We start from the raw sequence: 18,016 nt of genomic DNA, 5'->3' as shown, positions 1-18,016 counted from the left end.
TCGTGAAACTTGACGAATGTACATATATTATGTTGATGTACATGTAGAATTTTTTGTCAAAATTTTTTGACGACTCAAAATATAATTTTTTGATATAGGGAGCATACGCACCCGGGAGCCGAATTGAATTTCCGACTAGTTTAATGTTATTTTTGGCTGTTTTCCTTTTTTATTTTCATTTTTGTTTTTTTAATTACATATGCGGTGCGTCCGTGCGTTGGGCGCAAGGTGCGACCCAAACGGACACGCGGACGCGCCTCTGTTCGGGTGTCCGTTCGGCACAAAACGGACGGCCCAGCCGCGTCCGTTTGGGTGGCCCGGGTTGGAGATGCACTAAAATTCTCTTTTGTATGCAACTCCTTGTCTATCCCAATCATCGAGTTGGCTTGGTTCGCACAAGCCTGGACAACGCGGCACCAATGATACCCAAAGGCGGACACCACATGCTGGCAACCTAGCCCTTTCTTCGGTGTCCCACTCCTCCCGGGAATGGCTGCAGCCCCAGTTCGATGTTGACCAATAGCCATCGTGTGTCCCTAGCTACCACGCGCAGGGTATCCGCCGCCGCCGATGTCGCCGTCTTTTGGGAGCCTCCAGAGTTCCCGCAGGGGCGCCCACATTGGATCTGGCCGTCGGCATCTCCAACCACACATTTTTGCTGCCTCCGCACCACCATTCGAGCTCCACCCTTTAGTCGGCGACTCTACTTCTTCGTCCTTCGCCGCAAGTCACACGTCCCATCAACCCTCCGAGACCACCTCGCTCCTGCACCGTACACAAGGTGTTCGATCATTTTCTCCAATAGGTATTCACACATGTGCGCGCACCGTGTAGCTCGGTCAAAGTTGGACCTGAACTTTGAACAACCTGCTTAAACATGTCTCTTTCTTTCCAGGAAGATGCCTCTCCGGCTCACAGATAACCACATAGCTGCACCGAGAACTCGCCATGTCCAGACATGTCCTTAGGCATTCCAAGAAATCTTTCTTTAAAGGAAATCGCTCGGAACTGCCAAGAGCTTGGGGCTTTGAATGGCGGAAGCAGTGACTACTGCTGTCGCCATCGGATGGGGCATGAGAGCAGCAGGGTGGGTAGCTTCGCCCATCATCTCCGACCTGTTCAAGAAAGCATCCTCCTATCTCGGCTTTGATGCATCGGAGAAGCTGAGTGAGCTTGAGCCGAAGATTTTATTGCTGGAGCGGGTGATTGGAGCGGTTGAGGAGAGCCCTTACAGGCCTCGGTTGGAGGGGCTGTACAGCAACCTTAAATCCGCTTTCTACGACGCAGAAGAAATCTTGGATGATGTTGAGTATTACCGTCTTGAGAAGAAGATACAAAATGACAGGCTCAAGTCAGAGGTCGCCGGGCCTTCACGTCGCTTGAAGGAGATCTGGTCCGCGACGGCGAAGAGCTCTCCACTAAAACATAAGGTCATTCCCTACCTCTATGTGCTTGTATTCTCTCGGTTCCAAAAGTTTTTATATGCAGAAGTATTACTCCCTCCTATCTAGAATAAATGTCTGTGCTGGGGTTTTAGTTCAAAAATATCCAAATTTAAACCAAAGCCATGATACTTAGTATTATAGACCGCAGGGATACATGACGAGATGTTAGTATTGCTATCGCCGAACATTTATTTTTCTTTTTTTTCAATGCGGGCCACTCCCCTTTCCATTACTTTTATAACGGAAATATACATTGTCCAAATATCACTTTCGATGTAAACCAAAAGGAAACAGGAAAGAAAGAGCGCCCTTACATCGATAGGAAACCCGCTGACAGATGAATCGTCATCGAAACATCTACTACGGGGCAAAAACCTATCAACACTAAGACTGAAAACAAGGAGTTTAACAAATAGTACAGCCATCAAAACCAAAAGCTAACATGCAACAACAACTAGACTCAAGTTCTTCAAACTTGAGCAGCATGTCGATCGCGATCCTCAATCATCAGTATCTCAGGTACCAGGACTGTCTCCTGAGTCTTCCTTGCCAAATCTGCCGCCATGGTAATCAGCTTCTTCACACCACCTCTGATCTTCTCTGCATCCTCAGCTTTGTAAAGGCCTGCCCAGTAAGTTAAAAAGGAACAGATAGTAAACAAGATCACCTCAGGAGATTTGATTGCATATTTTTTCAAATGTTACTTTGTTTCTGATAGTCCAAATGGACCAGCATATTGCTGCCAAAAGCAGAGTATAGAACCTCTCATCTCCCGGTAAATAAGCATATAACCAAGCTAAACTCTGCCACAACGATCTAGGACATGTTTTTGCTCCTACACAAGCACCCACAGCACCCCAAATCACTTTAGCAACCCCACAGGAGAAAAACAAATGCTTTGTCGTCTCAGCATTATCACAGAAACTACAGTTTGGGCAACCCGGCTAATTCCTCTTTCTCATATTTTCTCTAGTCAAGATGGCATCATAATGAACCTGCCATAGGAAGATTTTAATTTTGAAGGGTAACCTAGCTTTCTAACTCCTCTTATTATTAGCTCCAGCCAAGTTACTCTCCATATATTGATACATGGATTTAGTCGAGAAGTTCGCAGTTAACTTCCAAACTATTCCATCAGAAACCTGAGATCTATTAATAAGCCCTGCATTTAGCTTATATTATTCCACTGCAACAATAACTCAGGATTCAACCTTCTGCGAAAAGGAACATTGAAATTCGATTCAACTACTTGCTCAAACGTATCTTCCTGAGAGTGACATATATTAAACAGACCAGGATATTTCTCCGCTAGGGAAACTTCTCCTTCCCAGGGATCAAGCCAAAATCTCACAATATCTCCTTTATTTAGTACCACTTCTCTTCCACACAAATAATAATCCTTTACTTTAAGTAAAGCCCTCCAAGAAGGTTAATCAGACACTCTAGGTTTCACATTCACCACCGTTTTATTTTTCAAATATTACTCTGGTACAATTTTTTGCCATAAGCCATCTTCTTTTTCGATTTTCCACCACCATTTACATAATAAACTAATATTTTGTTTCCTTAGGTCTTTGACCCCCAAACCACCCTTTTTCTTTGATCGACATACTCTTGCCCATTTAACCATGCAATATGCCTTCTTATTTTTCCTCCCAGCCCCAAAAAACTTCCTACGGTGTTTATCCAACTTTTCCACAAAAGTTTTATTTAACAAAAACATAGCCATATAAAACGAAGGAATCCCCGAGGAAGCAAGCATTTAACAAGGTTAATCTAGCTCCTGATGAGGCAGCATCACAGATCCAAGCCTCCAACTTTTTGACCATTTTTGCATCCAAAAAATCCCAGTCAATATTTATTAACTTGGAAAAAGTCACAGGAATCCCCAAATATTTAATAGGAAGCTTTCCCACCTGACAATTAAACATATTGGAATAGAACTCATCCATAGTATTATCTCCACCTATAGTGATTATTTCACTTTTCAGGAAGTTTATCTTAAGACCTAACATCATTTCAAACATATAAAACATTTATTTTTTCTGGTTTATTTGGGGCACACTGGCTTTACAACTCCGCGGCCATAACCTTCCGTGCAAAAAGCGGCAACAACAGAAATTTGCTTGGTTACGTAACCATACATTTTTTGAATTTGCAATAATGTGATGGGCTCGATCACTAGCACAGGCAACCTGGCAGAGCTAGCATGTAAGGGTTTGGTTCAACAGAACACAATGGATATGCGATAATCTGGACTAATTAGCTTCTCATAACCATCCTCGAAAAAAAATAGCTTCTCATAACCATTTATCTCTTAGTCAGATTTCATAGTTTTGCATCGATAAACCCATTGATTTATTCAGCTGGCTTGATCTATATGATATAAATGGCTCCTTTTGTTTTGAAAAGGTTCACCCATCTATAAATAATCATGAATAGCAGTAAAAAAACCTAAATAATAAAAATCACAAATAATTCTTGGACCACCTAACAATGACTACAATCACTAGAGTGAGCCGAATGTGCGCTACAGTCTTGGTCCCTCCCTTACATGAGCCGAGCAAATCCTATGTGGTAGTAGATTGTGCTAAGCCACAAATGAGTAAATGACTAACGCATCAGGGCGACAAAAACATTGATAATGACGAGTTGTAGGCCAAAAGTGTTATAGAAATGCATACCAACAAACACGAAAAAAGGCCATATCTAGGCAGATACGGATCGCCCCCATTCAACAGGGTCTAGAGGGGGGCACACTGCTAAACTGACATTAAACTGAATATTCGGCCATTAGCCAAGATGAGGCTTAACCTTCAGGTGCACTACGCTTCAGAATGGTCCAAAGTCCAAATAAATTAGCTAAATGTCATTGATGCACATGTTAACCTTAGTGAAATAGACACGATCGATTCCGTGAACAGATCGATCTGATCACATCATAATCCGTGTAACAGTGGACCAATTGCCATCGCCTGGCGTTGCTCCACTGGGCATACACACGAGCGCATAAACAGAATCGATAGGAAGCTCGGACCCTCTGGTGCTTCGTCGAGTTGATGACCAGCAGATCTGATTCAACCTTTAACTCTATCGCTACCCAGTAACGGAGGGGATGAACGTCGCCTGGATTTAGTTATCCGTACGTATGTACCCGGCAACTGATCAATTCTCACAAAATAACATTAATCCATCCATCCCATATGTTTGAGTATGCGTGTGCATTGGTATGTCAAGTTTCAGTACTCGCCCAACCAATGATGATTTTCCATCCAAAGCAATATAAATGCTAGCAAAGTTCCTCTCAATCACTTATCTTTTGTTCTCGTAGAAAAATGTTTTGACACAACTGGGTTTCAGGTCATGTCAGTAGGTTGATGACTATCGAGTTTATCTACATGCATGGTGCATATGTGGACTTTTTCACCAGTGTTAGCTATAGCTACACACGCTCTGTAATTGTTTTATGTTCTTGGACGAAGTTATGCGAATGATACATGGATACAGAATTTCATTGATGGATTGCGAGGGAATAAAAGAATCTTGTTGTTGTGACTAAAGATACAAAAGCTTATTCGTCTTCTATAAACTTTATGAAAAGGCAACTATACAAACTTCAGCACATGTATTCTACAATCTCGCATGCATTCTCTACCCAAACCGTGTAGAACACAACAAATACCATGCTATGAATGATACTATCATCAAAGAGAGGAGAAAACCAAAAAAAAAGTAGAAGGTGTATCGAACATGGAGATGTGATCTCGACTAGCTTTAGTGCAAATGAAGCTACAAAAATGAATTTCCTTCGTTTTTTTAATGTGCGCTTCTACTTTACAATGGTTTCTCAAGTGCCATTTTGTTTTGCAGGAGAGTGGTATGTCAAAAGTTAAGTTGAAAAAGAAGCTAGACATAATAGAAGAAGTCATAAATGATGCATGCAAAGTTTTGGAACGGATGAACCTGCCAAGCATAAGTGGTGCAAACCAGAGCCATGTTGTTGCTGCCAACTCACGAGGTAGTGTCACTACTTCGCGGCCTCTATCAAAGATAATTGGGCGAGATGAAGATTGTGAGATGATCGTAGCAATGCTTCGTGAGAAGGAAGACTATGGTCAGCCTGACATCAATAGTGTTACATGTTATTCTGTAGTTGGCATTCATGGCATCGGCGGTTCTGGGAAATCAACCCTTGCGCAACTTGTTTGTGCATGTGAGAAAAGGGATGTCCATTTTGACCTTGTAATGTGGGTTCATGTTTCTCGGGATTTTTGTGTGGATGCCATTTACATGAAGATGTTTGAGGCTGCTACAGGTACTTTGTGCCCTCAATTGGAAAATCGTGACACCTTGCAAGATATGTTGGAGGAGAAACTGCATGGAAAACGTTTCCTTTTGGTATTAGATGATGTTTGGTACAATATTAGAGATGTGACGCAGGCTGAGAATCTGCAACAGATACTCTCACCGCTGAAGGCTGGAGAGGCAGGAAGCAAGATCCTGGTGACTAGTCGAACTGAAGATGCATTGTTAGCTCTGGGTGCCGCGAAGCAGAGATGTATTCCCATATCAGTCCTAGATGAAAATGTCTTCTGCAATTTGCTCATGCATTATGCGCTCCACGGCGTACGTGTTGATGATCATGCTCGTAGAACATTGGAAGGCATTGGAAAAGAGATTGCAAAAAAGCTGAAGAGGTCACCTCTAGCAGCCAGAATAGTCGGAGGACAGTTGCGTCTAAGGCAAAACGTTGAGTTCTGGAGAAGCGTTCGAAACCGGGACCTTTTGAACGAGACCATGGGAGCTCTGTGGTGGAGCTACCATCACCTTCGTGGGCAGGTCAAGCGATGCTTTGCTTTCTGTGGTATATTTCCTCGAAGACATTTGTTGAAATGTCACGAGTTGGTAAAGCTATGGGTTGCAGAAGGGTTTGCTAGATGCACTAGTGAAGAGGAGGAAATGGAAGATGTTTGTCGGGAATACTTTGATGAACTAGTGTCAGCCTCGTTTCTGCAGCTTAAAGCAAAGGAATATCCCCATGAGAAGGACTACTATTTAGTTCATGATCTGTTGCATGATTTAGCGGAGAAGGCCGCTGGAAGCGACTGTTTCAGAATCGAAAATAGTTGGAAACTGCAAGGAAAATGTCCAGCAGTGGAAGTTCCTCCAAACATCCGACATATATTTATTGAGACCTATAATGAAGAATTGGTCATTAAGAAGATATGCCAATTAGATAACTTACGCACTCTCATTATTGGTGGTGAAAATATACCAGGAGCAGTTGGGGAGCAAGGCCTGAAGTGCATGTTTAAGAAGCTGAGGAAGTTACGTGTGCTCACCATAAGTGCCAGATATTCAAAGGAGGAAGATCTTGTCTCCTTAGATGTGCGAGTCCCAGCATGTATTGGTCAGTTAACGCACCTGAGGTATCTTGCTTTACGGGCTAGACTTTTTCATATTAGACTTCAAAGGATAATTTTACCGGCCACTTTTACCAAGCTATACCACATGCAGATTCTAGATTTTGATTGCTTTGAGATTGTGGTGTTTTCCTCTAGTGAAGATATTTGTGGCCTCATCAATTTGCGGCATGTACTCCTCTCAGAAGATGTGGATATCCCAAGCATCGGCAAGCTGACGTCACTCCTATCGATGAAAGTCTTCAATGTAAGAAAGCAACAAGGCCACGAGTTAGAGCAACTCGAGAACCTAAACAAACTTCGCGGCCAACTCTGGATCAAAGGCTTGGAAAATGTTGAAAGCAAGGCAGAAGCTTTCAAGGCCAATCTGGCCGGGAAGGAAGGGCTCAGTGCACTAAAAATGTCATGGCAGAGTGGTGAAGCGAGTTCAGAAGCTCAGGCAGAGGTACTAGAGGGTCTTTACCCACCCAAGGATCTTAAATCACTGATTTTCGAAGGTTACCAAGGTCCGAGGTATCCAAGTTGGATGCACGATGGTGGCCTAAAGCACGTGAACCATCTCTATCTCTTCGAGTGCATCCCACAACCTGGCCCTGAACTTGTTGCGTTTTGCGCTCGTCTCCGTGAGCTCGTGATTGAGCACTGCAGATGGGGTGCCTTGCCAGATTACGTGGAGTATCTGACATCACTGCAGAGCCTAAAGATATCGTACTGCCAGAATATTCGGTCGCTTCCAACATTGCCGCCGTCTCTTGAGAAATTCACACTGAAAGGCTGCAATGTGTCGATGAGCTCGTGTTGCCTTGAGCACCTGACATCACTGCACACTCTGGAGATCTCAGACTGCGGATCCCTTCCAGCACTGCCGCAGTCTCTTGAGCACATAGACCTGTATTGTTTGTATGGCTCGTCTCCCATGGAGCACCTTACGTCACTGCAGAGCCTGGGCATCTATTATTGCGATAGTGTTTTTGCTGGTGTCACTGCACTACCGCAGTCAATCAAGGAATTCACTCTGAATACCTGCGATAAAGTGTTGGCGAGCTCGTGCATAACAGTTGGAGGTTCAGGTTGGCAAAAGATTAAGCACATTCCGTACGCATCAATAAAAGGTAAATCCAGTATACTAGTAGTAGTTGTTTCCGTTATCGTTTATAATGGAAGGCGATCTCCCTCTTCGAGATCGCTTCAAAATAATGTATACTAGTAGTATTATCATTTTGTGCGTTCGTGTAGCATCATTGTTGGTTCACGAATCGTTTGTCAATCTGTTTTCTAGGTGCTAGAAACACGGAGGTCCTGATGAAAATGGGAGTTGTACAAGACAGGAATCAATGGATGGAAGAGATGGCTAGCTCGTTATCACATTTTCTGTGACTTCCTACTGCGTCAAGTCGTGGCCCTTAAACCTGGCTGCTGCTGTTATTTTTTTTTTTTTGTTTTTTTTTTTGAGCGGGGCTACGGCGGGCTTACGCCAGCCTGAACAACTTTATAGAAACCAAAGGAACTGGGAGCATTACAAATGTTTTGGAGGGAAGAGAGAAGAGAGGGGGTCTAAAGTTTTCAAGGCGGGTCAAACCCGTTACACCAATTATTAAGAGAGAGGGAGGGGGGAGAGGAGTTACAACGATGGGCCCAAAGTCTGATGTCTTCAATGCATCTACGGGACACTAGAAGGAGGTCTTCGGCAGTGTCATTGAAAGTCCGGGCATTCCTCCGCTTCCAGATATTCCAGGCGATGGCGGTGGTGACAGTGGCTTCCTCGAAACTTCGGCACTTTGTCATCCATAAGTCGTTGAGATTGGCGGGTCCCCTGATGTCGAAATCTGGGAAGAAGAACCTCCAGACTTCCTTAGCTTTGGGGCACATCAGCAGGAGGTGGTCCACATCTTCATTGTGCGAACAGGAGAGACAAGCGGCAGTGTTGCAGAGTTGGTGCCGAAAACGCCGCTCATTGGTGGGGAGACGCTTCTTCCAGGCCAGCCAGCAGAAAACTTTGCACTTGAGAGGGGCAGCGCTCCTCCAAAACTTCTCCGCAGCTTCCTCGATTCTTAGATGCCTGAAAGAATTGGTGTAGACACATTTGTTCGAGAGTTTTTTGTTAGCAAGGCGGCCCCAACGGGTGTCCAGAGTATCCTGTCGCAGGGTCACGGAGCTAAGCTCGTTGGCGAGGGTACGAAGGTCGGTCTCCGCAGCCAGCGAGAGGCGCGGTCCAAGAGTGTTGCGGAAGTCGGGTGTCAGAGCAGCAGCCACGTTAATGTTAGGACGGGTGGAGTGAGAGAAAAGGTTGGGGAAGCGGTCCTGAAGAGGGGAATCCCCGGTCCAAAGGTCAGCCCAGAAGGAAGTGGAGGTCCCATTGGCTATGGAGACTTTGGTGATGGCACGGAAGGTGCTGAGCCCAGTCGCAATGTCCTTCCAGACGGGGGTGTCGAGATGGTGGGAGTCTCCCAGATCTCTGGTATCGTTCCAGCCGTATCGGCGTCGGAACCAGGAGGCCCAGGGAGCGGTGGTGTCGGAGTGAATTTTTGTAAGAAATTTCGCCAGGAGGGCAGAGTTTTGGGCGCGGATGGAAAGAACGCCCAAACCCCCTCGATTTTTTGGGACACAAACGTCTTCCCAGGCGACTTTGCAGTTCCCACCATGGCAGGTCTCTTCGCCAGTCCAAAGGAAAGCGCGCCGACGTTTGTCAATAGCCTCAATGACCCCAGCAGGGAGGAGTCCAGCGGCCATGGCGTGGGCAAGCATGGCGGTGAGAACAGAGTTGACAAGGATCAGACGGCCTCCAATGGGCAGGCATCGGCCTCGCCACCCGGAGAGACGCATGTCACTTTTCTGAATGATGGGGGCGAAGTCGGAGGGCCTGAGCTTATAGGTAGAAAGGGGGAGCCCAAGGTAAGTCTGGGGGAAGGAGGAGACAACACAGCCGAAGGCACGGGCCATGGCGAGAGCCGTTTCCTGGTTGGTCTTGATGGGGACGAAGGTACTCTTATGGAAGTTGATGACGAGACCGGTGGCCGCCGAGAAGTTGTCGAGGACATTTTTGAGATTCGCGACATGCTCAGGAACGGCCCGGATAATAATGAGAGTGTCATCGAGGCGTCTTTGGAGGACAGGACAGGGAAGGTCATCGACGAGAGGGTGCAAGAGGAGACCTTCGCGCGAGGCATGGAGGATCATTTGCTGGAGGACATCAACAATGATGTTGAAAAGGAAGGGGGAGAGAGGGTCACCTTGCCGTAGACCGCGACGGCACTGGATCCATTTTCCGGGAACGCCGTTGAGGAGAACAGCGGTCCGACTTGTGTGGTTGAGCCTTTTGATCCAGGCCCGCCAGAGCTCAGGGAACCCTTTGGCAAGGAGGATACGATCCAAGGCATCCCAACTGATGGAGTCAAAAGCTTTCCGGAAATCAAGTTTAAAAACGGCTGCGGGGGCGGCTCTTTTGTGGCAGCTTTGAACAATGTCAGCGGCATAGACGAAGTTTTCAGAAATGGAGCGCCCAGAAATAAAACCAGTTTGGTCGGGTGGACAAGGTAAGGGATAAGGTCGCGGAGCCTCAAGGTAAGGCATTTGGTGTGGACTTTGAGGCAGCAGCCTGGAGCGAGATGGGTCGAAAATTATCGTGCTTGTTTGCACCCTCTTTTTTGGGGAGAAGGACAATGTGTGATTTGTTTATAGGTCTCAGGTCAGAGGAAAGGGTGTGAAAACTGGAGAGGGAGTCAAGAAGAGATTTTTTAACAAGGTCCCAGTTCTTTTTGAAGAAAGCAGGCCCGAAGCCATCGGGTCCGGGGCTGGAGTTATCATTCATGGTGAAGAGGGCAGTCCTGATTTCGTCGAGGGAGAAAGGGCGGACAAGGGCGGAAGCCTGAGAAGGTGAGAGACAAGTGGAGGAAACAAGGCTAGCCAGGTCAAGGTGATCAGAAGCTCCGACAGGGGTGCCAAGAAGATTCTTGAAGAAACCATGGAGGATGGCAGACTTAGCTTGATGAGCGAAGACCACATTGCCATCCTGGTCCTCAAGATTTTTTATTTGATTTTTCCGGAGGCGCCCCGAGGCGCAGAGGTGGAAGTACCGGGTGTTTTCATCGCCCAGGACGCAGCTTTTTGATTTTCGCCCTTTGCCGCCGTGAGGTTGCTTTGCAAGAGACCTTTGATCGAGGGAAGTTTTTGCAAGGGAGCGGAGACGTTTTTCTAGGCGAAAGGTGTCGATGCTCCTCCAGCGATCAAAGAGGGAGATGACGGCACGGCAATTAAGAAGGTAGACAGGCGGGAGCTTACGGTCCTTAGCCCAAACTCGGGCAGCCGCCCGGATACGCTTGAGCCTGAGACAGAGGCCGCTAATAGGGGAGAGGTGGGAGTGCCCGGCCCCAACACTGCACCGGTTGGCGTTAGCTGAGGCAGTGAAGGAGGGGTGGCTGAGCCAAGAGTTTTCCATACGGAAGACTTTGCTGCGCGGGGCCCTGGAGGAGGCGATGAGGTGGAGAGGGACGTGGTCGGAGGAGGGACGAGCCGAGGAAGTGAGGGTGGAATCTGGCAAAGCAAAACTCCAGTCCTGGTTGACCAGGGCTCTGTCAAGGCGAGCCATAATGGGAGGGTCTTGTTGGTTGGACCAAGTGAATTGGCGGTCAAGGAGCGGAATCTCGATAAGGGCGAGATCATTAATAAACTCGTTGAATAAGCTAGATTCCACCGCATTGAAATTACCGGAGGACTTCTCGCGCGGAGTCCTGATAAGGTTGAAGTCGCCCAGAATTCCGGCAGGCCCGGAGAGCTGGGCGAAGTCGTGGTTGAGAGAGTCAAGGAAGTCCTTTTTGAGGTCGTGGTGGCACGGGCCGTAGACGTTGACAATAGAGAAGGTAAGGTCATCGGCACGCGAGGAGAAGGTGGTGGTTATAGAAAAGTCGCTGACAGAGTGTTGGAGGAGTTGGAGCTGCCCGTCATCCCAGGCAGTGAGGATACCCCCAGAAGCTCCAACAGAGGGTTTAAAAACAAAAGATCGAAGGGTCGCGGGAAGAAAGGAGGAAGCGAGGAAGGAGGAGACGTCGGTGAGTTTGGTTTCTTGCAGAAGCAGAATGGAGGGGGTGGCAAGCTCAATTGCCGCCCTAACGTCATCGCGCTTCTGACGCATCCCAAGGCCACGGACGTTCCAGCAATCGATGGAGAGCTTACGCGACATGGAGACTAGCGTAGCAACAAAAATAGCCAGAGACGGGGAGCACGCTATGGAGAAGGGAGAAAAAGACCATGGCATAGAGATCACAACAGGAATAAGGTCTACAGGTTAACAAGCAACAGCGAACAGGTTCAGTTACATAGAAAAAAAAGGAGCCAACATGCTGGCGAAGGCAAAGACGAGCAGGATCGGCGGCACTGGTCTCCAAAAGGGGACGCCCGGAGAAGGTAAACCTGCACCGTCCCAGGGGCGAAGCCGTTCTCATGTAGGGGTTGAGAAGAGGTTGGCGACGAGTCAGGTGTCCAAGGGAAGGGCCAATCATGGGGACGCAGGGAGCACCGTAGGCACGTCCTGGGCCACGCCAAGGCTGATGTCGCAAGCCCGAGCGAGAACCTCCACGTCCTCATCGGCCAGAGGCCCGCCATCCTCCATGGCGACAGCGAAGAGGTCGTCCGGCACCAGTTCTCCGCGGCGACGGGAGGAAGCAGCGGTGGAGCCGTCGAACAGCTCCTTCTTCCGAGCAATGGCCTTGTCGACGATGGAGACATAACAGTCGCGGGCGAGGCGCGAGCAGCGACGAGGCTGGCGCGCAGGAGACGCAGCCGGCCAGAGAGTGCCGGAGACGGGGGCGGCTTCCGCAGCAAGGGCACGGACCGGAGAAGGGAGAGCTGGCAGGGCAGTCATGCCGGCGACCTCGGCTCCAGCTTCCACCTCAGAGTCCCTGAGAAGCAGAGCAGGACTTTTTGGGCTGGAAGGGGTGATCAGCCCGGCTCCCAAGCGAGGTAGGCTCCAGAGAGGGGTCGGAGCAGCCGGACACCGTAGCGGAAGCGGCCTCCAGGAGACGCGTTCCCCGCCGGGAGCAGCGGCGCTGCGCACCAAAGCACGTCGACGGAGAGGACAAAGCCGGCGCAGCGGGGCCGACCAGGGCGATAGAGTCCACCAGGCCAACCGAAGGATGACGAAGTTTGCCACCGTAAGGCCCTTGCATCCGGTGGAGGGGGCAGCTTTCCGCAGCGGCGCGGAAGAAAGCCTGCTCGCCGGCAGAGCCGGTCACCGTGACGTCGAAGAAGCCGAGGCGCAGCCTTGACGTGGACACTTGTCGGTTTGGAGAGGATGGGTCCTCCCTCCACGAAGGCGGGGAGGAGCGCTAGCAAGGGCGCGAGCGACGATCGACGCCGCGGGAGCGGCGCTGTGGGGGCTCCATGGGGCACCGAGAGGAGGTGGCACCCCAAAGATCTCCATCATCTCCGGGTAGGCAGTGCCGCCCGGGAGGTCAACCAGCTCATCCTCCTCTTCAGCTGAGGAAGCAGCATCTGGAATATCTTCCAAGTCCGGCCCGGACGAGTGATCGGACCCTTGGGAGAGGTCGTCAAAGTCAATAATGGTGACTTGGCTAAGGGTGCCGAGGCTGCAGTAGTTTTTGACGGCGAGGTTGAGCGGAATGTCTTTGATGGATTCAGCTTTGACGGTGACAAGAACAGCTTGGAAGTCAACCCCGGTGAGACAAATCGGGTCGATGTTGTGTGGGTTGGCGTAGGGACCGGAGGAGTGTGTAATGTGGTGTCTCTGCCAGTGCTCAAAGGGGAAGCGGCTGATGGAGAGGGCGGCCATGGCTTCGTGGTCGAAGAGGAACCGCTGGTCCGTTTCATCATGCCGGCGGAAGTAGACCGAGGCTTCGCGACCGAGGAATGGCCCATTTGCCACAGCCTGCTCACGGTCACCATCGGAGACGAACACAGCGACGCGTGAGCTGGCCGCCGAGGGGAACAGGGAGACCCGGTCCGGCCCGCAGGCAAGATCGGCAGCCTGGAGAATGAAGGAGTCAGGGTCGTGGACGGCGGGGACCGAGGACGGGTTGATGAAGGCGTAGGCGACGTGGTCGAAGTGGCGGAGGTCGACGAAGGGCATGTAGACGTCGACGTGGTCTGGCCTGACCGGTTCGGCCAAGTCCTCAGCATCTCCAGGCTCGTCCGAGGCGGAGGAGCCGTTGAGCTGGCCAGGAGCGGCCAGAAACTCATCAGCGTCAACGATGGGGAGGAACACCCCATCCGCCTCCCCATCCTCCTCCACATCCACCTCCGGCAGCGGGATGAAATCCTCCGCAGCAGCAACCAGAGGGGCGGGCTCGACGCCGTCGTCGTCCTCAAAAACCAATTCCTCAGGATCCTCTTCTTCGTCACTTTCTTCAGCCACCGGAGCCGCACCGGGAAAGGCAGCGTCAGGGGCGGCCGGAACCACGAGGCGGCAGGCGGACCGGCGATGGTCACGCCCGAAACAGAGGTTGCAGAAAAGGGGGGTCAGCGCCCCCAGGTCAGCACCATTGCCAGCAGCGTCCATGAGTGTCCTGGAACACAAAGGAGAAGGGGTTTGAGGAGTGGAGGGAGAAAGCGGGGAAGAAGGGGCGGAGAAGGAGAAGGGGGGTAACTTACAAGTGCCCTCGCGGTGGCCGGAGCGCCGGCAGCGGCGGCAGCGCACCGGATCTCTGCACCTAGCGACGAAGTGGTCTGAGGAGAGGCACCGGTGGCAGCGCCGGGAGAGATGGCGAAGTGGAGGTGGTGTAAGAACGGGACGCGGAGGCGGGGGCTTACAAGGGGAGGCGGCCACCTGAGAATAGGAAGGGGGGAGGGCGCCATCCATGGCAGCGCGAGCTCCGAGACAGCTCGAAGGGGAAAGGTTGCCGGACCGAGGCTCCTCGTCCGAAAGGGGAAAAGGGGCAGGAGGCGGGCGGGAGCTTGGGGAAGGAGCCTGGCGAGGGGTGGAGGGAGAAGGAGGCGGATCACGGGAGCGGCCGCAGAGGTAGGGCACGGGCCACGGCATCGGGCCAGGCGGCGCAGGCAAGATGCCAGCGGAATCGAGGGAGAGGCAGAGAGGTGGGCGGCGCGATTTCGTGGGAGGAAGGAGAGAGCGGTTTGGCAGATTAGGGCACGGGCGCCTCTCTCGTTGACTAAGGAGGGTCAGGGGTAACAGGCCAGGCCTGGGCTGTGCCAGCAAATTAGCAGGCCCAGAGACAGACACAGAAGCGCCCAGAGCAGGGGTCACGGGATCAGGGACAGGCCCAACCAGTGGCCCAGGAGCGGCCAGAGCAGACGACGACCACGGCAACGAGAACAGGGCGACAAGTTGACCATGGCGGAGACCGTCGAGCGTAACCAGGAACGCGGCGAGCTTCGGCGATGCGACGATCAGGCGGAAAGCGTTGGGGCCAACCTCGAAAACAGCCAGACGCTCGAAACAATTGCCTAACCAAAACTTGAGCATGCCAAGAACAGAGGAGGAGGAGAAGGTTTGGCGGTGTTCATGGCGCACCGCAACATGCACCGGCGAGGGCGCAAACAGCGGCGAGCCAAGAGCCACCGGAGTGCATACCAGGGAGTGGAAGTTCTGGAGGACGAACTGGGCGAAGCAGTCTCCGGGGGAGGTGAACGGCGAAGGCAGGGCTTGTGGGTTGAGGGCAAGGGCGCGCGGCGTGCGTGCCGAGAGGAAGCCTTGAGCCCCGGCCGGCCTGGAGGGTGCGCCGGCGTCGAGCTCTAGCAGCGGTGGAGAGGGTGGTGGGTGGCTAGTCCTAAGGCTGCAGGGGTTGGAGGAGGTCGCCGGTGCAAGGTCGAGCACCGGGGCGCTCGGGCCGCCCGAGTCGCGGGAGCTCACCTCCACCTCCATCCAAAGGAAAATTTTTTCGCTGCTGCTGTTATCAGCTACACACGGTGCAAAATTTGACCGTGTGCCAGCGATCGACACCGACTGTATTTGTTCCCCGTAGGCTATGGTCCTTATAACGTGAGCACTGAATTCCAAAAAAATGTAAGTCCTGTAATAATGTTGTGAAACCATGAACACGGGAGCGTAGGCGTCTCATATGGTTTTTAATGCTGTACAATGTTGAACACCCAATCTACTTTGTTCCATATGGTTTGCAATACACTGTTGAAATATAAGCGCGTCCTTGCATGAATAAAGTACAAAATAATTCCTTCCTTTTTGTACTGGTCGGAAAACATTGCTCTGTAGGGTAGAACTATTCGCAGGGCGAAATAAGCTCAACCAAACGGCCGTTCGCGCGGACGGGGATGGGGATCCGGTGCCTTGCAGTTCACAAGGCATGGCACCAGCCAAACCATCTGGAACTATCGACGGAGAAGACAATGCCGACAAGCTTTTCCGACGCTGCTCTGACGACCTCCTCCGTGTAGCCGTGACGGAGAAAACACGTCGGCAAGCTCCTCCGCCGCCACTCCGACGAGCTCCTCAGCGTAGCCGCGACGCCCCATCCACTCCGGTCCGGTGGCGGCTCCCTCCGTCCCCTCCGACGTCCCTCTTTGCCGCCTCCTGCAGCCCCCTCCGACGCCTCCCTCTGTCCTCCAGCGTCCAGCTGGCTGCTGCGCTACATAGAGCATCCTGGAGCTGCTAGCCAAGAGACAGAGCCCAGGCGCCCAGAAGCGATTCAGATTGTTTTTTCTTCACACAATCGGGCAACCAAATTCAGTTAACTGTATTCACACAACGTTGTTTCTTCGGTCCAGCAAAACAGCAGCGAAAAAAGTGAACAATATTCATCAGTATGTTAATATTACAAAATGAACCGGGCAAAAGCTGAATTCATGTACTACCTCTGTTCATAAATAGATGCCAAAAGTTTGTCTAAATTTGAATGTATCTAGCCATGATTTAGTGTATAGATACATCCAAATTTGAATAAATTTTGGCATCTATTTATAGACGGAGGGAGTATTAGAACTACAGATTATACAAGCAAAAGCTGAACATAGAGGCAAAGGATAGATTGAAAACCGAAAGCCATACATTATACATGCATAGGTGGTACTGTACTGAAATTTTTCAGAGCACTTAGCATTGAAATTTTGTACTCCCTCCGGTCCATATTAATGGACTCCACTTTATCTAGATTCGTATGTATCTAGTTAAGTTTTTAGACTAGATTCATGTGTATCTAGATAAAGTTGAGTCCATTAATATGAATCGAAGGAAGTAGCATTTAACACTTAAATGCCGCAACACCGATCAGTTGTTACATTATCATTCAAGTAGATAGCTTCGGTCATTTACAATTAGGCCTCAAAAGACTGTAGTTAGCTCCAAAATCCAAAATACTATACTCAAACCACCGTCCAAAATACTACCTAACAAGATTCTACATGCTAGAACAGATTTTCATCATAAATATTTGATGCCAAATTGCCAATATATGTGTGTAATTGATGGTTACGTTGCACTCTTGAAACTCTGTGTCAATAGTCTGCCTCCCTCTCGCCGCAGTGGCGCAGGGCCCTTCCTCTCCTCCACGGCGGCGTCTGCAGCGAAGAGAACTTCTCCCCCGCGCACGTTTCTGAACCTATGTGGCGCTCGTTTCTGAAATCTGAACCTGTGCGTGGGGGCGGCTGTTAACCTGCTGCTGTCCGTTGGATGCAACTGTACTGTATCCCCGTCCCGTTCGCGCACCCTGCAGCTCGGTCAAAGTTGAGAACTTTCTTAAGCATTGCCGCTTTCTTTCCAGGCTGATGGCTCTCCGGCTCACAGATTACCACGTAGCAACACCGAGAACACACCCTAACCAGACATATCCTTGGACCTTGGGCATTCCAGAAAACCTTCCCTTCACAACCTAGTGCGTGAAACACTTGCAGGAAATCGCTCAGATATGCTAAGAACTTGGGGCTTCTAATGGCGGACCCATTGACTGCAGCTGTCGCGATAGGATGGGGCATGAAAGCCGCAGGGTGGGTCGCCTCGCCCATCATCTCCGACCTGTTCAAGAAAGCATCCTCCTATCTCGGCTTTGATGCATCGGAGAAGCTGAGCGAGCTTGAGCCAAAGATTTTATTGCTGGAGCGGGTGATGGGGGCGGTTGAAGGGAGTCCTTGCAGGCCTCGTTTGGAGGGACTGTACAGCAAACTTAAATCTGCTTTCTACGACGCGGAGGAAATCTTGGATGATGTTGAGTATTACCGTCTCAAGAAGAA

General features: G+C 50.3%; 2 protein-coding genes across 2 annotated transcripts; one reads left to right on the top strand and one right to left on the bottom strand.

The window, feature by feature from the left end:
* Positions 1-490: 490 nt before the first annotated feature.
* LOC127312516 (putative disease resistance protein RGA4) lies at positions 491-16,014 on the top strand. Its single transcript, XM_071823204.1, has 5 exons — positions 491-805; positions 896-1,430; positions 5,316-7,980; positions 8,148-8,294; positions 15,731-16,014. Exons 2-4 carry the CDS (start codon positions 1,032-1,034, stop codon positions 8,243-8,245), a joined length of 3,162 nt encoding a protein of 1,053 aa, XP_071679305.1. The 5' UTR covers positions 491-805; positions 896-1,031; the 3' UTR covers positions 8,246-8,294; positions 15,731-16,014.
* LOC139833951 (uncharacterized) lies at positions 10,425-12,044 on the bottom strand. Its single transcript, XM_071824331.1, has one exon. It carries the CDS (start codon positions 12,042-12,044, stop codon positions 10,425-10,427), a length of 1,620 nt encoding a protein of 539 aa, XP_071680432.1.
* Positions 16,015-18,016: the final 2,002 nt, after the last annotated feature.

The sequence above is a fragment of the Lolium perenne genome, chromosome 7, assembly GCF_019359855.2.
Source record: "Lolium perenne isolate Kyuss_39 chromosome 7, Kyuss_2.0, whole genome shotgun sequence".
NCBI classification, from domain to species: Eukaryota; Viridiplantae; Streptophyta; class Magnoliopsida; order Poales; family Poaceae; genus Lolium; species Lolium perenne.
This window is presented reverse-complemented; position numbering and strand designations above follow the sequence as displayed.